Source organism: Callorhinus ursinus, unplaced genomic scaffold (genome assembly GCF_003265705.2).
Source record: "Callorhinus ursinus isolate GAN/ISIS: 27379988/994484 unplaced genomic scaffold, GSC_fseal_2.0 scaffold9, whole genome shotgun sequence".
Taxonomy (NCBI): domain Eukaryota; kingdom Metazoa; phylum Chordata; class Mammalia; order Carnivora; family Otariidae; genus Callorhinus; species Callorhinus ursinus.
In genome coordinates, this window is record NW_027397071.1 from 15,976,304 (window position 1) to 16,004,054 (window position 27,751).

Sequence of the window (27,751 nt, forward strand, 5' to 3'; positions counted from 1 at the left end):
AGCAAGAAAGACCTGAGGAGTCTCTTAAACCTCTTTTTGAGAATAAAGGGCATACACACCTCTATAAATATGTATCTTCTTCAATTTTATTAAAGACATTTCCTTTATTTCTCCTGCCAAAACTGTTTATGAAATATATATATATCTTTGGCTGAGAATTCAAGCCACAAACAATTCCAGAATTCTCCTAAGGAATCAAAATAGTGTGTTTCCTTCTTATAACAGGTTCCTTTTCATTTAACTTTCATTCAGCCATATTTCCCTTCATGTCTTCTTCTCTATATTTTTTTTCATTTTAGAATACATATATTGTACTCTGATTTATTCCATTCGGGACCTGAGATTTGGATATGGGCAATTCATAGTATTTGTAAAAAGAATATAAGAATACTATCCATAAGCCCCAAATTCAAAATACACATTTGCCAACAGAACTCTAATAAACAGATCACTGAATTTTAAAGCTGAAAGGGGCCTTGGAGAGCGTGGAGTCCAAACCTGAAAAATGAAAGCCAAATTATGTCAAGTCACTGGCCAGTCACTCAACTAACCAGAGGAGAATAGGAGTGGACCCTCAGGCTCCCTAAAGCCAAGTTCTGTGCTCTTTTTTAATAAGTCACATGTTTTCTCATGACAGACTTCTGGTATTGGTCTGTCATTCTTCACAAGGTAAAAATACAGTTAAGGGAGTTTGTCTTTTGTCTGACCAACTAGGAAGCATTCATTCTTTTTTTTTGAAGAAGCATTCATTCTTAAAAGCAAAACTGGAAACACTTTCCTCTAAGACTGCCTTTTCTATTCACAAGTTGCCTAGGGTAATGTTCTCCACAGGCAGTAGCTATTAATCTTTGACTTTTTTTTTTTTTTAGATACAACAATGTTAATTTTAGGTTACTGTTAAAAAAATAAAAAATCTCTTACTCTCAATATCTGATCATCTTGGAAATTCTTTGCAGACTTTGTTTTCATGCTCTGCCTAAAGTACTCTGTCTACACTTGGAGAAATCTGTAGATATTAAGTTTGATGTTTGAAATGTGCACTTTGGCAGACCTCCATCTAAAGGTGTATTTTTTATGAACGATAAAGAGCAGCTGATTATACTCACAGAAACCCCAGAGGAAATAGATTCTGTTGATGGTAACTGACTACAGTGGGGCAGGAAGAGCTCAACTTTCCCTCTCCCTCCAACCTTCGCTCTCATATAATTACCAACCAAGCCCTATCAAGAATATTTCCTTTAATGAACCAGCTAAGTGTCAGGAAAGGAAGGGAAAGGAAGAGCAAGGCACTTCCCATGAGGGTGGGGGGAAAGACGTTCTGTGAGCTTTCCCCAGTGATTAGAGCTGGGCAAGTTGATCTCTTTTCATGCTGTGGATGAGGCGTGCTGCAGTCACGCCTCCCGCTGCTAGCCCAGCACCGGGATCTTAATCAGTCACTATGAAAACTCATTAGCTCCACAGCAATGAGTCCTCCACTGCTGAAGCTTGGCGCTGTGCTTAGTACCATGGCAATGATCTCGAACTGGATGTCCCAAACTCTCCCATCCTTGGTAGGACTGAACACCACGAGGCTGTCGACGCCAGATACCCTAGTAAGTCACTCCTGTGGGTTTGGCCATCTTGGGAAGTGCGTGCATTAAACCAGTGGGCTTGATTTTGTAAACTGCAAAGGCTGAGTTTTTGCTTCTCTGTTTACAGGGCGGCTTCAGTGATACAATATTTATGGGCTAACTTTAGTCATGGATATTTCTTTGTGAACACTTTAAAGCTACACCAAAAAATACATGGACTGTCTGAGAAATTAGCTGTGAAAGGAAATACTTGACTCGTTAAATACTTAAGACTGATAAGCTTTAACTTAACTATATTAACCTGAGGTTTGGAGGGATTCTTTAAGAAATGTGGGGTTTTTTTAATCATTTTACTTCTTTTAATGTCTGTAAAATTCCCATAATTTTTCCTACAGAGTATGCTATCGAGTATATTCTGTCTAACGTAGTTTTCCTATAGCAGGTTCTTCCTTGGAATTCAATTCTTAGGACTGTTTGCAATGCCTTCAGTCTGAGAAACCAACCTCTTTTAAACACAAATTAAAAAACTTCAGCAATTTAAAGCCTGCCAAAAAGACTTTAAGAGAGCTAAGAAACATAAGCAATATAAAACTTACTTGATAAAATCATCTCCCTTTAATTGTTTAATTTTTTATAAAGACTCTCCTATCACAAGTCTTGCTCCTGTAGCCTTCACTCACCTAAAATTAAGGTCTTTTTAACCCTTCCCACATTATAACAAAGTCTTTTCTGGTAGTTTGAACCATGGTTTAGTTAGCAATACTCTAAAACCTTTCAAATAAAAATGAAAACTACTGGTTTTTCAGACAGAAGTTACAAATTCAAAACAGAAGGACTATCCTCAAAAAATCATTTCCCTGCTAGCAAATAAAAAGATACAGAAAGAATTAGTATTTGGAGCTCTTTACCTTCTTATCTTATCTTTTATCTTTTATCATTATGACAGTGGATCGAAAAGTCTGATACTAAAAGAAAAGCAACCTTCCATTTTCAAGACTTATTTGCAGGTACTACTAATAATTCATCTATCAATGTGTAATTAACTGAACAGAGCCAAATCAAATTACTTACATAATTCGCTAGATTCTAGCCAGTGCTTGGGGCGTGGGCAGAGCACATGTGAGGCACACTTTGACCCACTTTTATGTTTACCTCCCTTCGGTCCTTTAAGTAACCTTAAATCCTCTACTGTTGAGATTCCACTCCTTACCTGCATGATGCATGTATGGCAAGAGGGATGTAAAAGAGATTTCTAGCTATAAAGAAAGCATGATATGTCATCAGTAAACAATTATAAAATCAAATCAATTTACATTAATATACACTGAGCCAAATTTTCTCAATGTTCAAGAACCTGATAGTTCTCAACAACTTAGTTGTTGAATTAACTCTTTCAGAAAATGAATCTAAACTAAGAAATTCATGAATGAGTTATACTCCAAACTTCATAGCTTGGTTCTGATATGTGTATTTTTTTGTGTATGTAGACATGGGTTTTGTTATTTCCTATTGTTGCTGATGGAGGAGAATCAAATTTCCAAAATTATGCATGATCCTTTTAGGACTTCTAGTTATCTTATAAGGTTAAAGTAAATTCATTTTCTTTACTTCCTGATTAGTAATCTGTAAATCAAATCAATAAAGCATTGCTATGCTCTGTGAAGATTCTGATACAGCCAAATCTCCTTTGGATGACCAAAAAAAAAAAAAAAAAAACTTCAGGGAAGTTTACACTAGAAAGGAGAAACCAGCTTGCAAAAGCTTTTTTTTTTTTTTTATGTTTTACAAAAGTGGCATACTTTACAGAAGAACAATGGCTATGACATTTCCCTACCTTAATTATTCAAGATAATTGCTCATACCTTATGATTCCCATGGTGAAAAGTGAATGAATCTGTATTTCCTAGATGAAGATCATAAAATGTTAATGGTGGAAAGGATTTCTGAAACCATCCAGGCCAGTTATCTTCACACTATTTTTGGCAGCAGTGCCTGTTTTCTCCCCCACATTAAATCTTATGTAATACACGATGAATAAATATTTGTTGAGTGAAACTTGAAGTGGAAATCCGATTTGTAAAACAGATCATGGGTCAAATAATAAATGATGGGGGGGGCATTTATCGGGCCTCCACCATCTGCTCCCTCCCCAGACAACCAACCCTTTCCCCTAGACAAGATTCCTCCAGAGAAACCCGCTAGCACTCGAGCTCAAATGGAAATATGAATGATCTAATCCAACCTCCTCATGCTCTAAGTGGGAGGAGTGACCCAAAATGTCTAAGTGACTGAACAGCTGGTGAATGAGAGAGCCAAGGCAAGAAGCAAATCACCTGACCACAGTCCTGATCAGAGCAGTGGTCTCATCCCTTACTAGTCCTTAGCCCGTCTGGCCCTGGTGCCGCAGTAGGTTCGTTCTGCCCTGATCAGATGGTTTTCTATCACTCTGGACTCCACTTCCCTTCAATGGAAGAGTTAAGAGTGCCCTTCCTAGTAGATTTAGTTAGGATATTCTGCCCTTTCTAACATTCTTGCTGTATGTCCTCACTTTAGACAGTATGAATGGGATAAGCCTGCAACTGTGTACACATCAAAAACAAAAACAAACAAACAAAAAAAGAGTAGGTCTTAAAATTTGTTTTATGAGTGTTTATGGGCTGTGCAGATGGCAAAAAGTGCAGATTTACACAAATACGAAGTCTTTCTTTAGAAGGGTAGTTTCAAGTGACCTGAAAAAAAGAGTTTCAATGATTAAATGCAATTAAATCTGTTTATAGCAAGTGTCTCTGAAATAGGAAGGGTGCATTTGATTGTCTCAAAAGCTGAAAGAGGTTTTTAAATTTCCAGGATATTTTTGTTAGTAAGCAGTGAAATACAGCTCCTTATTAGGGGAATATGCTCCCTCTCGTTTTTGTTAAAATCTAGAAACATTTCTTTATTCTCCTTTTTGGCCCTATTTTCTTTCTTCTTTCCTTTCTTTTTTCTTTTCAATTTATCACTGGGCCCATCAGCCTTTGGAGAAGCTGGTGTCTGCAAAGGTGAAGCCTTGGCTCTGAGAAAGCTCAGGCTCCCTCTGGCACTTCTCTCTGACGCAGGGTAACTGCCCCTTGGGGCTGAGCTTCTGAGAAATCCCCCATGCTGTGGACTCCACACCAGGAAGAACCTGGAAAAGAGCAATTAAATAAGCAGAGGACGTTCAGCAGACACCAGCTGTTCCCAGTCAGCCCGACCTGCTGTGATGGGAAGAGGCCTCAAAGGGAACCTGTGGGCATAAGTGATTTGTTTTGCTACAGTTTCAAACATCTAGCTGACTTCTCCTCATAAATAACTTCTTCACTGAGTCAGTTTTAAGTTCTGTAAAATGAGTAGAATACCCTGATGCAAACTCTCCATACTTTCTAAATTTCTTATTCTCAACTCACCAACTTTTTTTCAGGCTGTATGAAGACACCTGACTTCTGTGTTATACAGTTTTTCTTCCTCAAATCCTTAGGCAATATCCCTTTTTGTGAAAGGGCAACTAAACAAATTAAAGAGTGGGAAATGGATGAGAAAAACAAGTGCACATCATGAGAGCCATAGAGAAAGTGATAATTGCCTTTTTAGAGAAGAAAAGTGGACAAGAGTAGCTGTATTCCTGTTTAAGTACTTAAAGCAGAAGTAGGGCCAAAAGGGGAAAATTACAAAGACAGAAGCTCAGATCAAGCCCCTCAGCTTTCCACCAGTGGAAGGCGCTGCCTATGAAGCAGCGAAATTTCTTATCATGCAGAGTTCGAGTGGAAACACAAGAACAGACAGAAGCGTGACTGAGTGGAAAGACACAGGACCAGGTCTGACCTCTGACTGAGTCTTTCCTAACTCTAATAAATCTTTGTGATTTCCAGAACATGAATACAGTTGTTCAACCAACCCAAAACTTAGATCTTTGGTTTTTTTTGTTTGTCATTCGTTTTTGTTTTTTTGTTTTTTTTTTTTTTAAGATTTTATTTATTTATTTGACAGAGAGGGACACAGCGAGAGACGGAACACAAGCAGGGGGAGCGAGAGAGGGAGAAGCAGGCTCCCCGCTGAGCAGGGAGCCCGATGCGGGGCTCGATCCCAGGACCCTGGGATCATGACCTGAGCCGAAGGCAGATGCTTAATGACTGAGCCACCCAGGCGCCCCTGTTTTTGTTGTTGTTGTTGTTGTTTTGTTTTGTTTTAATAGTCGTTTTTCTTAGAGCCTTGAGGCTTTCTTGAGTGAAAATATGCATTTATTTCAGTTCCAACTAGTCTCATAAGAAATAGGAAGAAAACTGCTATGCAGTGACATCTTTATTAACACATCTTCCAGAACACAACCTTGTTCAGCATGGTCTGTCAACATCTCTCCCATTCCTTCCCTCACATTTCTCCTCTCTTCACAACTAAAGCCATTAGCATGCTAAACCACATTTCACTCTCTGAGACCAAACATGGCCTCAGACAAAAAATTTATAAGGGGCTTCATCATCACTTAGGTATCTCCACTCTAAATCAAATAGGGTCTAATAAATGGATTTTTCTCTGCTTTATTTTGTACACCTTGTACACCACTTTCAACAGGTAGATTCCTTATTCTTTTTTGCCTCAGTCTGTACTTCTATGAAATGCCTAGAAACTCAAGATAAAACATAAGCCCTAGCAATGTTCAACTAGCTGACCCGGTTCCCTTGAAAGGATCAGAATTCTGTCCTTCGCCTGCCCCTCCACCTGGGCCCTGATAAATGATTGCAGAGCCCACCACAGGAACATCCAGTTGTCTTGCTAGAGTCTTTACTGCTAACAGCTCCTCCGGGGTGCCAACTGCTACTTATTTCCATACTGTGTAGATAATGCCCTCCATCTGCCTGCGTGCATCTCCTCCAAAGCAAATTTTTTGGCTATTGGTGAGTGGACATAGGCTATATGTCCGCATTTATCTGCAGAGGATGGGAGTAAAGACTCCTGGCTGACAGTTGAGGAAAACTGGGCCTATGGTCCTATACACGACATTTACTAAATGGATGACTTGAAAAAAAATTGCTTATGTTGAGTTTCAATTTCCTCATAACTAAGATAATGTCTATGTCAAAGGAAAGGTAGTTGTTTCAAAAAAAGTGAGATTAATACAAAGAGTGGGATTTTATAAACAGAAAAACAAACTGAAATGCAAGATATTTTTATTTATTTTTACTCGTACCTCGGGATCTCTCTTTTCTGGTACAAAGCCCCTGGGGTTTTGGGAAAACTCTCACACAGTAGCTTTATATTTATTTACAAAGCATAGCTTGGTAATTAAATTATAAGGAAAGAATCCAGACTTGAAATCCAATTGTTAAAATTATCATTTTAATTCTCCTATTTAGAGCATTCTTAAATATTTCATGAGTTCTGCAATATTAAAAACTGCTAAATAGTTCATTTAGTTCTTCTAATTAACACAAAAGGTTCAAAGAGAACTGAATCAGTAACCACTATGATTATCAATGCTTTGGATAGTAATAAACCACATGCACCCTCCAGGTCCAAGTACTGGCCTTCACAGCAGTTCCCAAAATGCTTTCAGGGTTATCTTTAGCATTTATAAAAGGGAATTTCAGATAACTGAAAATTATCTGGTTTTCAGTGGTGCAATATCGTGGTTAAACTTTCAGACTCTGACATCAAACTGACATCAAACCACAAAGCCCAGCTCTGCTGACTACCCCCTGCATGACCTTGAGCAAGTTCCTTATGATCTTTAAGTCTCAGTTCCCTCATCTATAAAATGGGTAGAGTAACATAACCTCGTCCATAAGGTTAATGTGATATTCAAAGGCAATAGTACATGCGAACTGCCAAGTAATGGCTAGAGCTCCATAAATATTTGCTATTACTTTGAGTTCTACAGACACCTGAATAATTGCTCTTGTAAGTTAAAATGGCAGGTCTTTTTTCATTGGTATCCAAAAATCGCTAAATATTTCCTTCCACCTGAAGTCTTAGTTGGTTTTATTTTGACCCTCTTTTCAATGCCAGTTATAGATGCCCTAAAAGAGAGCACTAGAGATGCTCATAAAGCTTCCTTTATTTATCACTGACCCTGACAAAGAGGTCTCTATCAAAACCCACAGGACTGTCAGGCACTCATCTTTTATATCAGCGTTTTTCTCTTTTGAGTTACCTTTTTCTGGCCAAAGAGGTAGCTTGTTATAGTTGAGATCATTCAAACTAACTCTGTAGTAGATAAGGTCATGGCTCTTTTCAATGATTCTTACAAGAAGACAACTGGAAGTACAAACAAGGCTGGAGTCTACTTTCATTAAGCTGACACTTGAGGGAGAATGCTAAATGAACATCAAACCCTATTCACCTTTCCTGTTTCCCTCATTCCAGAGAGCAGCTGACACCTTGCCCTGTCATAATAAGCTCCTCACTAGTTGGCCAAACACTTGGGAAGTGAACACCAATATTAATGCTGCCAGGTTTAATTATCAGTGTTTGCACTGCTGTTAAAGATATTTTAATATTATAATTGGGTGACCCGAGCTCCTTTATCCAAAAGCTAAATTTATCCTAGTGACAAGATTTAATTTTCTAACATACTGGAGATTTGTGTCCAATGTTAGGTGAGGTCTAACTGAAACTATAGGACCTAGATATTTAAGCCCCATACTGTTACTTAGTTTAAACCTCTAATTGTATCACTGAAACTACTCTGTTAAACCATTTCTATCTCCATTCTGTAATCTCTGCATTTTTCTTCTTTAATACAAAAAGGGTAACACAATAATCTTTAAGATGCTATCTGACTCTAAGGCATGCCAGGGTGGTCCAGTTGGTTAAGCGTCTGCCTTCGGCTCAGGTCATGATCCCGGGGTCCTGGTATAGAGCCCCCTGTTGGGCTCCCTGCTCCGCGGGAAGCCTGCTTCTCCCTCTCCCACTCCCCCTGCTTGTGTTCCCTCTCTCGCCATCTCTCTCTCTCTCTCTCTCTCTCTCTGTCAAATAAATAAATAAAATATTTAAAAAAATAAAAAAGATGCTGACTCTAATAATATATCATTTTAAGTATATCTTTCTATCCTAACTGGATATTCAGTCATAAATGCTAGAAGGGATAAGAGAATGAAAAAGAAAGGAATAATAATGAATCCAATGCTTCAGAAATAAAAGGCAGCATAGGAAGCTTCCATGAATTATCTGAAAAGGTAGATGAAAAAGAGCACTGGCACCATTTGCTTCTCATTTTGGATCAAGGACAAGGACTATGACATCTTCAAGAGTTTCCTGAGTTTATAACTTATAGCTTCTCTGATATTTGTTCATGATTGTTGTCAGAATGCCTATCGGCACCCTCTAGTGATTGTTGCTGAAGCCCTTGAAAAGAAAAAGAACTGTGTGTTGGTTGATGGTATGCAACGAGCTGTGACCTGGGACAGGATAGGTCGGAAACTATATCAGTATCTGCTGTGAATTCTAGAGACAGAAGATCTCACAGGCGATAGCAGGTCGGTGGAGAGGGAAGTCAGCCTGCGTTAGTTCTTTAAAGAGTCTGCTTTTAACCTGGCAAAATACTCCAGGTCTATAGGCAAACAGCAGCTGAGTCCAGTAACACCGGGCGTTTTGCAAGACAATCCTCTGGGGCCTCTGTTGGCCTCGTGGTTCCTAACAGCATCTCAGTTCCCAGCCCTTAGCCCCTCTCTCACTCTTCCTCAGCCTTGACCTTCCAATCTGATTCATTAAGTACCTGATTTTCTAGACTAAATTCATCTCCCTCTTCTGATCATACAAGAAATACCTACCTGCTGAATCCCTGGAAACCGTAGAAAGGCTGATGAATTTCCGATCCTAGCTATAGAAGTAAGCCAGAACTTAGCTAGAAAAAGGCCCACTGATTTATCCGATATTTCCACAGGAAAAACAAATTCAGATCAAATTGGATGGTTTGTCTGTGTAACATCTGTTAGGTAGTTTTTTCAATACCCATGACTGACCTTTAAAAACAATTATCTGGCTGTTCAACATCATACTGATACGGCACTGTAATTAAAAGCAGGACTCCAGAGCTGCACTGTCCAATAAGGAGGGCCACATGTAGCTATTGAGCATTTGAGATGTGGCTAATCTAAATTGAGGTAAGTCACAAGTATAAAATGCACAGTTTCAAAGACAGTACAAAAAAAAAGGAGGAAAAATAATGTAAAGTATCTCATGAATAATTTTTATATTGATTACATGTTGAAATATTTTGGATATACTGAGTTAAATAAAATACATTAAGATTATTTATTTTTCCTTTTTCAAGCCTATTAGAAAAGTTAAAATTAATTATATTTCCATTTGACTGCTGCTCTGGAGCATACTGCCTGGTTTCATACGAGCTCTACCACATCCAAGCTGAGCGTTCCCAGGCAATTTCCTCTTCTGTGAAATGAAAATAATAATTCCTGCTTCTTAGGGTGCTTCTTTGTACTGCTGCGTCATCAAAGTCAATACATGTGAGCTGTCCCTTGGAATAGGGCCTGACCTTGAACAGGCTGCATTCTTCAGCCTGGGCAATCCCCAAGGAGAAACCCAACTGGAGAGTCAAGCTACTGATAATCTCAGCAGCTGGAGGAATGAATGAGTGCCTCTCTGGGCAGTATATCATGGCAGCCACAGTGACTTCTGTTTGTACAATGGAGAGTATACGGTTAAAGCACAGTTCTTTCTGGAAAGTAACGAGATAAAAAATGACGGCACTTACCTTTGTACCTGATAGAATGTACTTGATATGACAGGAACTATCTAGTAGCTGGATATAAACTAAGTGTTGAAATAAGACATATGAAAGGCAAATAGAATACTAGGCAATACACATGAAATGCCTAATGAATAATACAGACAATCTTTCAGAATAAGTAGAAACCACAAGGGCTTAGTAAACCGAAGGTCTATAAAACAGGTTATTCCAAGCAGGAGAAACAAAATGAGTAACATACAAAGATATGAATCAAGGTGGCCTGCTTTCAGGACACACGCAGACCAATTTGGTTGGAAAGAAGTTTCCTATAGGAAGATATAGGAGGAAAAACTAGAAACATAAATAGGAGGCTGACTTTAAGCTGCCTCCTTCATAGATAAGAAAGCCACTTTAAGCTAGGGTTCCAGAGAGGTAAGGTGGTGATAAGTGCACAGAGGTAATTTGAGAAGATGAATTTGGCAGACTATGTCAAAATACTCTCCTTAACCTCTCTGGGACTCTGCTTCCTTTGCAAAACCATACTGATCTAATTCTTTTTACCCTATATTCTTATATGCTACTTTTCTAGCTTTATTAATAACTGCCCCTTCAATACACAGGAAGGTCCTTAAGACAGGGCTTTGCTTGAAAATATCACACATGAATAATAATCAGAAAAATATATATATATACTACTAACTACCATTTACTGTTGAGAAACACAAGGTAACAGATCTTATGTAGAAAGACTGGTGATATGTGATTCAGTGGTTATCAGATGCTTCTAAAGTTGCACTAAAATGTCCAAATATGACAAAAAGCATTAGGGAGTGCTGTAGGGTCAATAAGTAGTTAATAATATGAGCGTATAGAAAGAAAAATTCTCCTTCCGGGGGACTGATAAAGAAGGTGTAACTGAATGAAGCTATGCTACCTATAGAAGTTATTTAATCTCTTTCTAACTTTAAAGAATAAAAACAGAAACTTTAATTATCAAAAAAGATGCTTTGCTTAAAATGTTACAAACCCACATTCTCTTTATCCTGTAATGGAGGTCTGTGTTGTGTGTTTGCCATTGGTTTCCTCAGACTCAGATTAGTCCCAAAGAAGGGTGGCAAGTCTACAGTTCAGCACAGGACCCTGATGGACGATGCATATGCACAGTGGTGGCTCCAGAACAAAACCTGTGTTCCCGGGACGCCAAAAGCAGGCAGCTTCGCCAGCTTCTGGAAAAGGTAGGTATCCCCGCTCTCTGTGAACTTTTTTTTTTTTTTAATCTACCATTCCTTGAAAAGGAAATGTGGGAAAGCAGGCAATGGTGAGGAAGGTCCTTCCAATTTTTGTCCCCCTTCTCAAATAAACTTTTTCCCCCCTTCCTGAAAAGGAGTACCTCAAGCTCCCTTCTCTACTGTTCTACTTATATTACTTTTTACTTTTCTCAATCATACCTTCTTAAGACTGGCTATTATATATCTTAATATCCAGTTGGTCTATCCTTAAGGAAAAAAAAAAGGCAAGCAGTCTTATTCCTATGCCAGAAATTTATCCTCAACTCCCAGGATCACACTAGGCTCTTTGAGCTCATGCATTTGAATCCCATTAACAACCTTGCAAGGAAGTTAAAATAATGGAATGCAATATGCAAGCTATCTGAACAGATAATGAATAATTTCAAGTATTTATCATCATTCTCTAAATCCTTCCTGAACATTAAACTCTTCAATTTCATTCAATAGCATTTTCTCCATATAATTTACTTAAGCCAGATCCATAACAATCAAATGCAGAATGCCCTTGATTTATTCTTTTTTACAGATCAAAGTCAGCTCATGAAAGGTTATTTATGTTTAGTTTGAGGGGGGAAAAAAACAATGAATGGTTTCTTTCAATTATTCTCATTCAAAATTTCACTGTGTTGGGCTCTGAATATAGTAGGACAGCTGGGTGGCCAGACCGACAGAAGAATGGCAACATGTTGAAATTTTAAATACCTTCAGGGATAGTAAGATAAATAAGGTAGTATGTGCTTTTAGGGGACACCATACTCAACAATTCACTCTGTGCAATATCATTTTCATGATCATTCACACAATGATGGCAGTGAATAGGAACTTTTTACGGAAAATTAAGAGGAACTAGAAAAACGAAAGCATCAAATTTGTTAATAGAGACATGCTGACTTTATGCAATTGCAAGCCTAGCAACAATAACTTCCTTCTACTAGCATATAATGAAAATAAATTCCCTCCGCGTACATTACTTGGAAGTGTATTGATGCGCTAAGATTTTAAGAAAGTTTTTTTCTTGTTTATATACAATGATTAGTCCTGTTTTTCCTCCCCCTCTCCTCAGAGAGATCATCAATCTATTGGCTCTCTCTTCTTAAGTCTCTTTTTACAAGATCCCATCTTCCCTTGTTCCTTCAACATCTGTCTCCCAGACAAGAGCAAATGTCATTTTCATTTAAGTTAATGACCCTAGGTAATGTGCCTCTTAGCTATTAGAAATCATGACATATGAACTGTGATTTGTCTTGGGTATTGCTTACCAATCTTGATTTTCTTTATCTCTATGAAAAAAATCCAAATACATAGTTTCATATTGTTGGGTTACTAGGGAAATTAATTACATTGGTAAAAAGATTTAATTTTTTAAATCCAATTTTTTCTTTTCTATTAAACTGTATTTCTCCTCAAATTACAGACTTTCTGCTCCTATATTCTTTTCTGTGCAAAAGCATCTTTTTTCTGTATCAACCATGGTGAGAAACATATCTTAAACACTAATAATCTTATTTGTGTCACTGTTTTTCGGTATAGCATTACATATACACACCTCTATAGAGATTAGGACATTTCTTCAAAAATCAGTCAAAAAATTCAAATAAAGTGTCAGGAAATGGATAATACCCTCTACAGGTCCAAAGTGAAATGTATTCCAGAACTATGATAAAACCAGGAATTACTGTAGGATGAATAAGGCAAAGAAAAATACAACCCAGGAGGTTGGCTGAAAACAATCAACTGAAATGTATATGACCACTCCATCTAATATGCAACATGTTTAATGTTTTAAAGAAATTCTAGGAAATCACACTTTTAAAAAAAAAATCATCATATTTAAGTGACCCAAAAACCCACAAAATTTATTAACAGAATCTAGGTCTCTACAAGTTAAGCGTATTAAATTCCTCACTGGAGAGTATTATAGGCCAAGAGGAATAGTCAATTGTGTACACAGAGTGGCTTGAAGGAAGAAAGTAGCACTAGTTTGCTGCACTGACCCAAAGAAAAGCCCTGTGAAACGAGCACTCCTTACTCAGACTGAGCCAGTTCCTTCCTGACTTCTCTATAGCTTCCCGTCTATCTATGGCACCAGATGTAAAAACAGGAGCGTGAGTTGAAGCAGCCCATTCACTATCAACAAAAGAATTGACTTAGTCATATAATAAGGAAATATTTTTAAGAAGAATAATGCTGATAACAGTATGTCCCATATATCATCATATCTCTACCCAGTCCATTCAATCCTCACAGCTGAGGTCCTGCCCTTCTAAGTGTACAAGAAAGGAAACTGCTCTTTGAGGTTGAAGAACCTACCAATGTCACTCAACCAGTAGGCTGTGGGGCTTTACCAGATGAGCTTGGCATTTTCTCAACATCATGCTAGTATCAACCAGAATGTCACTGGTGGTACCCACACTTAACTGATGTACTATCAGACATTTTTAATCAGTATCTATATTACTTAATATTTAAAAAATTACAGTTGGTTTCACAATATTTCAGGTCTTCATACACCCAAACTAAAACTGTTCACTCAAAAAATGTTTGTTAGCTGTGTAGCTTCTCTGTACAGTTGAAGACGTCCTGCATTGTCTAAGACAATATTTCCTAAAGTGTGATTTTTCGAAGAGGATGCCAGTGACATCCACCCAATAAAATGATTTTAAGAAACACTGTACATAATACTTCACTCTTGACGATTTCCACTACACCACCACACTTTAATACTAAAGGTTCTGTGAAGACCTACAGCAAAGAATCTGTTTAGTTTTGTTAATGCCAACACTCTCCAAACATATTGAGCTGTGGGCTGTGTTTTTTCCAAGTTAGCCTCCACAATAATTATGAATTACAGTGAAATTCTAAGTTAATTTGTGTTTAAGGTCAGAAAGGCCTCAGACATTTTATTTATACGAAGAACCAAGATTAAATAGTTTAAAAAATTATCAATGAAGGGAGACAGTGAGCTTGCCAGATGATGTAGAGAGGGTCTAAACACAGGGACACACATGAAAAACTAAGCTGTAGAACATGAGAGATAAACAGACTAAAAGAGGAGCCACAGCAGATGGGTCTCCTTCTTGTAGGTGTAACTGTGGGAATCCAGTCTCAGGTACCGTCAGCAAACATACTCAGGGGGTCTCTGTAAACAGTAGGAAACTGGACATTCTTAGATATAGCTAGCAGGAAAAGCAAAAGACAGACCAGAGCCAAATCCTTTTCAACTACCCAGCTCTACCTCTATCTATTACCCCCAAGGGAGCTCTTACAATTATGCACAGTTCTACAATATAGACAGTCACAATCAAGTCTCAGCAAAAACTCTCTCAGCGCATTTTCTCACAACACAAATAAAGTTGAAAATTAACTCCATAGGGTTAGTCGGAGGTGAAATAAAAGAGAGGCTATTTTAACTATATCCCGAATATCTCATTTGCCTTTCATTTTCTAACTGCACAGACTCTGCCTAGGTACATGGAATTCCTAGGAAAATATTGGTCATGCCAATGATGGGTATCTTCGGAGACAAATGCTATACTCAAATGTGTAGACAGTTTCTTTAATACAAATGCCTTTTCTTTTATTCATGCTTAACCATAATGGAGCTGAAAATTATTTTGAGAGCATCAAATTTATCCAAGATGCATTTACCATCTCTATCTTTCAATACTGTCTCAGTAATTTTGTGCTGCAATAAAGATTATAAAAAAGATGAAGCGGCCTAAGTAGGAATGATAGTAAACTAAGAAATATTTGGGAATGATGTAATGGTATAGTGTAACAGTGACAGGAGGAAACTTTCCTTAAAATATTAAAATACTAATTACCTATTAGTACTATTGGGAGCCTAAGATAATTTTACCCAGTAGGTATTTATTGAGCAATTAGTCTGTGCCTGGTTCTGTATAAGATCTTGGAAATAAAAGATTTTAATAAGATGCAGGTTTGAACCTCACAGAGCTCACAGAAGGACAGATTTTAAGATTCTGTGCTCCTACCCAACACACGCAATACACAATTAGTTTTAACATAAGCTAGACTATAATAACACCTGAAAAGATAGCATTCATAAAAGGCAGCACTATGGGTGAAACAGCAGGAAAAAAAAAAAACAGGAAAATATAACCTTCTTTAATAAGTAGAAGTAAGCAAGCCAAGGTTGCAGAACACACTGCTTTTTTGGAATGTTCCAGTTCTGAAGAATGTACCAACAATGGGCTCTTTATAGCTAGCTGGTCCACTGAGCTTTGTGACATACGTGATTTCAAAAACTGAATAAATTACTCCTTCCTTATTTGTAACTCACAACTGTTGCAATGAAAATAACTTTTTACTTACACATAAATAATGCGTGTGCCTGAGTGGCTCAGTCGTTAAGCGTCTGCCTTCGGCTCAGGTCATGATCCCAGAGTCCTGGGACTGAGTCCCACATTGGGCTCCCTGCTCAGCGGGAAGCCTGCTTCTCCCTCTCCCACTCCCCCTGCTTGTGTTCCCTCTCTCGCTGTGTCTCTCTCTGTCAAATAAATAAATAAAATCTTTAAAAAAAAATAAAAGAAAAAAGAAAAAGAAAAAGAATAATGCATAAAAATGTATGAAACAAAGTAAAATTCACTTGAAATTCCACCACAGTGTTTTTTTGGTGCTTACATGTATTCATTTCATGCAAATAAAACATATAATTCTATGGAAATTTACATATATTCTATTTAGCAGGGACTCCTTTCCATAATATTTGTTACTTCTCTTCTCACCCACATCTGTCCTCCTGCCAAAAAACTAACATCCTAATATGTATTCTTCTAATCCTTACATACCTCTCTCCACCATGGTTTTTTGCTCATATGCCCCATTTTCTTTTATGTGTATATGTGTGTGTGAGAGAGAGAGAGAGACACACACACACACAGAGAATTTGATTTAGAATAAAAGATCAAATTATATAAAGGCTATTACATTCGCTCCTCTCACTTGCTTTTCTCATGGAAATTCCTCCATGTTGAGCAAAATTTAATAAACAGAGGGATCACTCGGGGATTCTGATAAAATGAAGATTCTGACTCAGTAGCTCTGGGGTAGGTCCCAAGAGTCTGCATTTCTAACAGGCTCCCAAGTGATGCCAAACTTGTTGCTCTGGAGACAATACTTTTTGAGTACCAAGGTACAGAAACCTAACTTACCCTTTAGAACAGTATATTTGTACTCCATTCCCTAATTCATTTACTAGCTCTCCAACTATTAGACATTTTCACTTTATTTTTAGGTTTTTGCTACCACAAAAAAATTAGAGCAGCCTTTCTTTCCTCATTTCTAAATGTTTTTTAAGTCACCTATTTCCTACTTCTACATAGCCTGGGGCCCTAGGAACCTAAGAAGGTACCATCAGTTTAATCGGCGTTTACTGCCTACCTATCAAACACTTGATACAGTGCCATTTTCCAGGTCTCTTAAACACTGTGTTTGGGGGTGTCCCAGAATTGCCACATGCATCTTGGTCAATTCAATCTCACCCCTGGGAGAACTTAAGATGTTGAAATAACTGTACTGTCATGAATGCATTCTAATTCTGCTGGACATGTCACTATCATCCACAATTGCTAAACATCCTGATCTTGAAGAAAGCAGAGTTAGTACTTACAGAAACAACTCATTTTAACATTCAACAGCTTGGGGCATTATAAGCTTACAAACCCCTGGAATGAAATTTCAGTTTTTAAAATTTACTTTTCTGATTTATTAAATTCTTATTTATATTTATTTATCTCTAATGCTAAATGTCAAATGTTATTATTTCCCGCCTAGGTTTAATTTTCTTTTGCTGAATTTTTTGATTGTTTATCACAAAGAATTGTTCTTCTGAAAACATATCATGTGGGGATCCAAATATGGATTTGATATTTGTCAGTTCTTTATGTTAATATCATTTTTGCTCCTTCAGTAGTGATTGCATACTCCTGTACACAGACAATAATGTATAGCCAATGTTCTTATTTAACAGGTTCAGAACATGTCCCAGTCTATTGAAGTCTTAAACTTGAGAACTCAGAGAGATTTCCAATATGTTCTAAAAATGGAAACCCAAATGAAAGGGCTGAAAGCCAAGTTTCGGCAGATTGAAGATGATCGGAAGACACTAATGACCAAGCATTTTCAAGTAGGTTTGACTTCTGCAATATTGTCAATCCAAATCAGACACTGAGTGTAATGGACAGCCAGCATGGCAATCAGCTAGAAATAACTGTGCATTGGCCCATATGAGCAAGGCTAAATAAAGAGTCACTAGGGATGTCAATCATCTCTCTACTGAAACTGACCATTAGCTGGAAGGAATGCATAGCAGACTTGCTATAAAAAGAGCCTACTCCTCCTAGAGCTTGGTGGAGTTTCTGGATATATTTACAGGCAATTCAATATCTAAGACAAGGGGAAATCTCAAGGAAAATTAATAATTAAATTTATTAAAGTTTGTTCTGATGACTTTATGCCCTGCTAATGTGAAGAGACATATAGAGAATATTTATTATTAAAAGAGGCAATAACACCATTAATAATAGCATACAAAAATAAAAAGAAGGATGTTTCATAATTTGATACAAAGTCTTTTCTTAGACTTTAGGTTGTTTTTGGTTATTATCCAGAAACACTGAAAATGGAGAAATAGTGCTTTTAAGCATGCTATGTGGACGTTTAGTACCTATGTATGACAGTGCCATATTTTTAAAAATCTGACTATGATAATACCATTTGAGCCTCTATTAAAAAGAAACAATCTGCCTCCAAAGGGATAGCACACAGTTTATAAAACATACTGTGGTTTTATAAGCATAATAGTTTCTTTTTTCCTTCCCTTCTCTAGTGAAATTCACGGCTGATGATAAGGGAATGGGCCTGAATTTAAGCATCTGAAGTGCTTTTCACACATAATGATGATGGACACAGAGCTAGTCAGGGACATGTGACAGGATCTCCACATAGCACATTTTGATCTGGCAGAAATTTTCATGGTTTTGTAATTTACTTTAGTGGTGGTCAGGAGCCGACTAGGTAGGTAGAGAAAACAATTTTCGCACTGAACCAGTTTTAAAGTTTTACCAGAGAGGTACAACAGAAGGAAGAGACAGTAAGAAAATTGAGGGTATTGACAAGAGATGAGGCTGAAGGGATGAATCATGAAGTTTAAGTTGAAGAGAAAAGGACACAAAGCCAGGAGGTTAAGAAATTAATGCAAGGCTTGGAAGATACAATAAATGTAAATATTATTGGAAATGAGAGAATAAGCAAACTGGATGAATAGAGGATTTATGGGGGAATGGTAAACCACGAAAAATATAAGGCTGAGGAGGAAATGAGTTAATGTTAACCAACATTCGAGCATGAACTGTGTGCAAGGCAGAGTTGGGCCCACTGCTGGATATATAATGATCTTTCTTCTATGAAAGACAACTAAAACAGGCAGGTAAAATTGATAGTAAATAGAAGCATAAATATTATTTAACAGCACAAAGGGAAGAGTAATGTTATTTAATTTCATTCAGAGAAGATCAGGGGAAGAGTTTCAAAATTTGGCAATTTTCAAGAAAGTAGTTTTGGACTAGTCCCCCCAACACACTCACACTCACTCACTTACACACACACACACACACACACACACACACACACACAGAGTCACAGAGGACTTGGAGAAAACCAGAACATTTGCAATGTTCAGGGTTAGGGTGTAGGCTGTAGAGGAGTAACGTGAGCCGGAAGCTGAGGCCATCAACAAGGTAGGCAATGGTAAGCTGGCACTTACAGGGAGAGCATCCCAGAAAGGAAGAAGGACAGAAGGAGAGGTGCTCAGGGTGTCTGGCACAGAGTGAAAATTATTCAAGCTCAAATGGACAATGCAGAACTCTGCAATGCCAAGGGATAGTTTGAGGGTGCCAGGCCTGGCCTGGCTGGGGACACATGATGAAGTATGTCCATCTGTGGGAACTGTTGGGAGAAGATCAGAAGTAAACAGTGATACAAAGCTGAGAGAAATTCAAGGAAATGATTTGCCTTTTCTAGAAGTTTGCCTAGCAGCAGCCAGGCTACCAGTAAAAAAACTTAATTTTCAGGTAGCACCACATGACCTAATGATTTTGATTTTACTAGTTCACATAATCCAAGTAGATACTTCAGTTATATGTAAAAATCCAAACAGCAATAATATTTTTCTGAAGAATTATACATATTCAACACATAGTTCTGACAACTTTAAATATATATTAGCTAATTTAATCCTCTCAACAATACTATAAAGTAGGCACCATATCTATCTCAATCATTGAGATGAAGAAATTGATGCAATTTGTTCAGCATTAATACCTAATATGCATCAGAACCACAACATCCAGCTCTAGAAGTAAGCCTAATATTACCAGTTCTACGCTGCCTCTCCAAGTAGACTCTAGCTCTCTGAAATTTAGTTATAATAATAACATGCTAAATATGTTTGTTGAATTTATGTATTCATGAGTCCAGTGGTGATGAGTCCAATGGTGACTCGGCACCTAGGTGCTGAGATGCCATATTTGAGACAAAGAACTGGAACATTCCAAAAGTAAGTTTACATCAAAGAATACGTTTACATTGGAAGAAAATTCTACTCTGGTACACGGTTTTCAACTTATCAAAAAACGCTAAGTAGGTTCTGTCTTCTGTACTTTTTAGGATGAAAATCTTATTCTAGTTATCATACTTGAGACTATCATTCTTATATGAAAAGATCATGGTTGGGCAAGATAGTCTAGCTACAACATTTGCTGTAAGAGCGACATAATAGAAAGTGAAATTCTAGAAGAAATTAGTAAGTACAGATCTGTGCTATTCTACTTTAACCTTTTAAGTATTTGATATGTATATTAATTGAACATTCCATTGCTCTCTGACTAGCATCAAGGGTTTCAAAATTGATTACCAATAATCAAATTATGAATTTTTGAAAAGATCCTAAAATATAATTACTTTTTTTTTTTAGTTCAGGGAAAAAAGTCCCCAAAATTGTGACACTGAATTGCTCTCTTTTCAGTATTCCCATAGTGTAACATAAAACTCTTCATTGTAACTGTTGCTATAATATGCAGCAAATGCTACCAACAGAACTCTCCTTATTAAAATCATAATGAAGCAATTGTGTCTTCCTTGTGGGATGCCATAAGATGCTCAGACTAATAAGTTTATTTCCAAATGAGCCACCAAAATGAGTAAAGCTATGCAATTCCACCTTTTCACTGTGATATTTATGAATCTTTCTCATTATGAAGACTCTGTCCCCTCCCACTCAACATGGACATATAGACAAAATTGAAGAATTCTGAGCTTACAGAGCAAGTGGAAATTTCCCCACAAGAAACATAAGCCCATAAATCAAGGCAGCAATGGGAGCTCCTGCTATTTTAATGCATTTATAGTAATAACATCTTCCAAATGTAATTTTAAAATGCAATTTTCAGCTCCTTTAATTAGTTAGTATACAGCATGGTTTCTGACAGCACCTATGGATTATTCTCAAATGATCATAACAGTGACAGCTCTTTCCACAAATGAGATCATCTGTGAAAAAAAAACACACACACACACAACTGACTCACACTCATGAAATATTTTCACTGACCACTACCACCAAATTAAAGGAAAAGAAGAAAGGATGACATACCTAGAAACTGAAAGTGAAACAGCAGGTGAGTCTCAGTCCCATGACGCTAGAAATAAGAAACACTGTGTTGGCAAAATATAATTCTTGTTCTCCAGATGAAAATCAACTTTGCAGTTTTGAACAACTCTGTGCAACTAGTTCCTTTGTTACATAAACTGTGAACACATTGGTCCCTCAAAGAGTTAAAAGAGTTAATTCACTACATGGGTGAGCAACTCTGCCTTACTTAAAGAGCTCTAAATTATTTATGCTAAGGCAAATGGAGTCAGAGTGTGAGTAATAATTCAAAATGGTAAACAGCAACATGCATTTCTTTGAGCTTTAAGGAGCTTTGCATGATTTATTATGCTTGCTGAACTTACCTTCCTAACGATGTTGTGCTAAGATGGATGTTAAAAAGAATGAGGAATACCTGAGCATAATGGAAGGGATAGAATGGGAGAAAGCCATAGTTGGAACAATTCTAAGTGTTACAGAAAAGCTGTTCCAGGATACAAAATCTCTTGTAAGTACCCCCATAACATAGACGATTAGTCAGTGAGCTATTTCTAGTAATTCATAATTAGAAGATGGACCCTGATTATATTTCCTAAATAATGCATTGTTCACGTTATAAAATGCTACCAGAAAGTGAAATAATACATTAACCCTTAATTGCTATCATAAAAAGTTTTTATAATTATGATAAAGATCAATTTGTTTTATAGAAAAGCACAGGGGCACCTGGGTGGCTCAGTCGGTTAAGCATCTGCCTTCGGCTCAGGTGGTGATCCCGGGATCCTGGGACCGAGTACTGCATCGGGCTCCCTGCAGGGAGCCTGCTTCTCCCTCTGCCTCTGCTTCTCATGAATAAATAAATAAAATCTTTAAGAAAAAAAAAAAAAAAGAAAAGCAAATAACCATTTAAAGAGAGGTTCTTGTATTGAGATAAATGGATTTACTACTAATGATCTTGTAGCCACTTACATTCTCACAAAGTACCTAATTTTAACCCAAAATCAGTAAGAATTTTGATATACAAATATTGAATCAATATGCTGTAAACCTGAAACTAATATAATGTTATATCCTGATTATAAATTAATAAAATTTTTCTTTTAATTTAAAAAAAAGAAATTTTGAATTTGTTTTAATAATCTCCTTTAGGTATCATATTAAAAAGAACATAGCTGCTTGATCTGTTTCAATGACTCTCAGGAACAATTGGCTGGTTTTCACAGGAGTTGAAAGAGAAGATGGATGAACTCCTGCCCTTGATCCCCGTGCTGGAACAGTACAAAACAGATGCCAAGTTAATCACCCAGTTCAAGGAGGAAATCCGCAATCTGTCTGCCGTCCTCACTGGGATTCAAGAGGAAATCGGTGCCTATGACTATGAGGAACTGCATCAAAGGGTGCTGAGCCTGGAAACCAGGCTTCGTGACTGCATGAAAAAGCTGAGTAAGTAGAACAATTTCATTTGTTTAAGTTGTGCTTTTAAGTGGTTTCAATGAAAACTGCATTCTTACATTTTGCAGATAGTCATGAATACCTAATTATAGAGAAACCAAAGCCTGCTTTCTAAGTCTAAGTATTCCTTAACACCTTAAACACGCCTGTGTAATCAATGTTATTTGATTAACAGTTGCCTAATTTTCAGAGCACCCTGTTACCATTTGGTGGCTTGAAATAATACAGACAATTCTACTGGCTACGCTAATGGCAATAAGTTACTCCAGACAAATAATATGTGATGGTCAATCATTACTTGGCTAGAAGGGAGGAGAGGCATTTTTAGTAGTGGAGAAAGTCAGAGGCTGGGAAAAAGGTAGTTACCTTGGGACCAAATATGAAGTGATTTATGCAGTGAATAAATCAAATAAAAACAATTCCTCTACTACAGAGAATTGCCATCAGCTAGTTATTCTGATCCACTCAAGAAATAAAAAGAAGGCACCTACTCAAATATATATTCACTACTCTGCAAGGGGTCAAGCATATGACATGGGATATGGACTCTAGTTCTTGACTCCTAAAATGTGTGGTTCAACCTGGTCTAAGTTTCCAAACTCTTCCACTTCACCCATGAGCTAATTATTCAACTGAGATCATCCTGGCATTAGTCTGTAATTTAATGCAAAATAAATATGTGGTCACAAATTGAATGAAGGAGGAGCTGTTAGTCCATTTAGGAACAGTATTCTGGTTGTTGACATGAAGTGACATGCCAGGGAGGTCAAGTCAATAACCATAGAAAAGTGTTCCCTCAACGGAAAGAAAAACTTTTCTGAAATTGAAAATAAACTAAAAAGAGAAATAAAGAATTTGGAAAAGATAATTTCTAGTACAGACAACTTCAGAGAATAAATGTAAACACTTAAAATTTGAATGGCTGATGACTACCTTAAAGACTATTTTACAAATGCAATCCAAATGAAAAAAGAGAGTGAATTATATAAAACATTGCATTTAGTACAGTTCAAAACAATGTGGGGAATCACATTAGAGGCTCCACTGCAGTCAACCCAGGATTTCCTAGAGATTCTAACAAAATGACTCAGAAGGCAATTAACACAAACCCTAAAGCTAAACACTTGTACAGGCACCCCCAGGTCCTTATTCCTCATCAGTCAAGATCCACACTTTTTCAACTGTAACTCTTCTCCTAACAATCATGACTCCAGTAGATTCTGTGACTCCTATTCTTGCACTTTTCATCCATTGTCCACATTATGGCCAGAAGGATTTATTTGAAGCATACATCTGAAATTAGTTTGCACTGCTGAAAATCCTAGGATATAGTCCACAGCTTCTGAGGCCCTCCATATGTGGCCCACCCTACCTCTCGCATCCTAGGTCCTGCCGCTCTTCCCCTCACATGCCACATCCCAGTCATGTGTGTTCCACACTTTCTTATCACAGGGCAGTGTTGAGATGCCTGTCCCCTCCCCTGAAACGCTCTTTCCTGTTTATCCTTTCTGTGTCAACACATGTTTACTTGCCACATGAGACAAACTCCCATTCACTCTTCAGGTCTCAGTTTAAATGTCATGTCTTACCAGAATCCTTCACTGCTCTCCCTATGTATACTATGTGTCCCAGTTAGGTGCTCCCAAACCCTGATATTTCACCAATGACTGGACTTTTCATGCTTCATTATCATTGCATGTGTAATTGGATAGCAATCTTCTAGATTCTTGTTCCAATGTCTATGATCCTCCCTTTAAACCTTGTTGTATTCCCCCAATGCCTGGAAAACTGCCTGACAAAGAAAACTTAATAAATATTTGCCAAATAAGTTAATTCTATAAGGAGCCATATCGTAACCATTTCTAACTTTCAACAAAGTAAAAGCTATTTCAAGTCTTACTTAAAAAAAACAAAAACAAAAAAAAAACCCTCTCTTAGCCACCTATTTGAGTCAGGTGGCACAGGACTGACTAAGACTAAGCAAATGAGGAATTATTTATCTGATATAGCACTTAAATAACCTCCTTATATGCTGTTCTTTTATAATTAATGTTATGAAGTTTATTGCTAATATCCAATAGGTAAATATTACTAAGTGAATTCTGTTGTATTTTATTTTTAAATTAAAAAATGCCTTTAGTTTGATGCACATATTACGTAGCTTGCCAGATGATGTCTCCACCAAACCAGATGAGGAGAAAAATCTCAGTCCAAGAACTGAGTGTCCTCACTATCTAAATTACTTTGGGGGTTACAAAGAAATATCCAGATGCATTTTTATTAGCTCATAAAATATTTGATTACAGATTTTCTGTAAATGACAGTGCATAGGATTGGTCTGTGTAGGACTTTGACTTACTGTGGAAGAGGTCTGTTTGTTACAGATGAATCACTCCAGATTCTGAGAATCAATTCATTGGGTCATTCTTAGCAGCTCACAATAAACTCAAGCCACAGGCTTTGTACACTAAGACTGGATATCTGCTAAGTATACCTGCACTCTACTAAAAGAAGGATAGGCAATAGAATAGTTCTAGCTAGTGAACACCTTGAACCTTAAAGTGTGCCAGTCAGGTTTCTGAGGGACTGGCATGGAAAATTCTTGGACTTTGCTTAACTTTAGAAATGAATTTCACTTCTAACACACATTCTCTCAGAGTTGAGTCAGCAAGAAATAATGTTGCAGTTAGGAAATGAAATCGACACTCCTTTCAGCTCTTTCATAATCCTGTTTTGTTTTGTTTTGTTTTGTTTTTATTTGTTTTTTTCAGCTCACATATAACTCTCCCACACACAGCCTCCTTCGATACTGAAAATGATATCTGGGACAAAGGGGATTAATTTAAGGGGACATAAATTCATCCTTACTCCTTTTTACTGAACCATGGATAATGTTTCCGTGATGTCCTCAGGCCTTAGGACTGTGATCCACAATATATATATATTTTAACATCAAAGGCTCTTTTTATTAATTTGTCCTCATAGACAACAAGGTTTGAAAGAATGTAACTGTCAAATTAACTGCATTAACTAGTTAATATTTAATTTTATCTTAACTAATCAAAATGCAAATATCTAACAGCAATAAAACAGTATTCAACTTTCTTATTTAATGAGATGGCTGCTATTTGAGTTAATTGATATGACCTTACACAAGAGATTAGAACTAATTCTCATATGTTATAAACTCTTTCCTAGATTATTAGTAGTCCTGAGATCCCTATTTACTTAGTAGAGAGGCCGGTGCCGCAAGGACTCTAACTCATTTATGCTTTTTGTCCCAAGAACTGGGTACTTTTCTTCATCAGAACAGATCTACAGAACAATCAGAACTACTGACTGAGAGTCTCCTAAGCAGAAAAAATATTTATCAACTGGATCACAACCATTAATTACAATGTAAAGAACATATCCAGGTAGAGACAGACAGCCCTAGTGCCATGAAGTATGAAGGTACGTGGTCCCTGAAAAAATAAATAACAGAATCTTCATATTGTCCTTTTAAAAATTACTCCAGTTTGAAAGGAAGTATCTGAAACATGTATTTGCAGAAGAAAACACAAACACATGATTGAGAGTGGTGCCTTAGGTTAATAGTCTAATACCACTTTGTATTTCTATTTCCTGGGACTTTAAATAAAGACTGGATGAAATTATCTCTGAGAACCCTTTTAACTCCATGCCTCCTATCAACTACCCAATTATCAAAATAGCAGAACACAAGGACTCAGAAAACAGATGTTAATCAACATCAGGATCATTAACAGGAGAAGTACAGAAAGAAAACATGAGGGGTTCAATGTTCCAAAGCATCTAAAATCCAGTTGCTCTGCTGTTTGGATCTATAGTGGCACATTGGATAATCATGGTATCCTCAGTATAGCAACAGGAGCAAGAAGGCTCATCCATCAGTGGCATCTTCACTCTTTACAAAAGCCTCTCAATGCACACAACCAATTAGCAGAGGGCAGAAATGGATTGGGGCAAGAGAATAAAATTGCAACAATGATGAATGCATTCCCACTCACCTTTTCAGTGAATTTGCTTTTAGGGAAAATGTCACACTATACATCACATAAATTTTAAGATACTAAAAACCAAACTAACCTCATTGCCTGCAAGGTCTAAGTTACTCCCAAATAGTAAATAAGGCGCTAAAGGAATCACAAGTCATTGAGAGCACTAAGGCATCATTCAGCTTATTTCTACTAGAGAATTAAGAAAATAGAAATTAGGGGGGAAAAAAAAAGCTTCAACAGTAATGCACCCTAGGGGCGCCTGGGTGGCTCAGTTGGTTAAGCGACTGCCTTCGGCTCAGGTCATGATCCTGGAGTCCCGGGATCGAGTCCCACATCAGCCTCCCTGCTCAGCGGGGAGTCTGCTTCTCCCTCTGACCCTCCCCTCTCTCATGCTCTCTCTCTCTCTCATTCTCTCTCTCAAATAAATAAATAAATAAAATCTTTAAAAAAAAAAACAGTAATGCACCCTAGCGGGCCTGAATGAGGTACAGTAATGCTCTTTCCTAATTCTTAATTTTCTCCTATAAGAGACAGAATAAAGTCCCGTGTGATTAATTAAATATCCCATTCCTAGACATGAAAAACATATGCATGTGAGAATTTGCTGAAAAAAAGCACAGTTAAAGCTCTCACACACCCTGAGAGCATCAATAGATGTTTAATGTAGATTATAATCAGGCTTTCCAGTCCTCTGCCCACCCCCCGCCCTCCCTCAAGTTAATTCTATTTTAGGGCAATGGTGTGGTGCCATCTAGTGAACCACAGGATGCATCTTTCTATTAACAGTTTTGAGGCTTCATGTTCAATAGAGAGAAGTAGCAGGAGCACTCAAAACTTTAGGTCAGGGCACCTGGGTGGCTCAGTCAGTTAAGCATCTGCCTTTGACTCAGGTCATAATCCCAGGGCCCTGGGATGGAGCCCCGTATATATCTATATGTCGTATATCTATCAGGCTCCGTGCTCAGCGGGGAGCCCGCTTCTCCCTCTCCCTCTGCTTCTCCCCCTGCTTCTGTACTTTCTCTCTCTGTCAAATATATAAATAAAATCTT

At 37.4% G+C, this 27,751-nt stretch overlaps 1 protein-coding gene across 3 annotated transcripts in view; it reads left to right on the top strand.

The window, feature by feature from the left end:
- Positions 1–27,751, top strand: part of OLFM3 (olfactomedin 3) — a 201,113-nt gene that overhangs the window by 151,650 nt on the left and 21,712 nt on the right. For all 3 annotated transcript variants that reach the window (XM_073896233.1, XM_073896232.1, XM_073896234.1), the window contains 3 exons: positions 11,361–11,507; positions 17,554–17,709; positions 22,455–22,674. In XM_073896233.1, the coding sequence (XP_073752334.1) occupies positions 11,361–11,507; positions 17,554–17,709; positions 22,455–22,674 (523 nt within the window). The remainder of the gene's footprint in view (positions 1–11,360; positions 11,508–17,553; positions 17,710–22,454; positions 22,675–27,751) is intronic.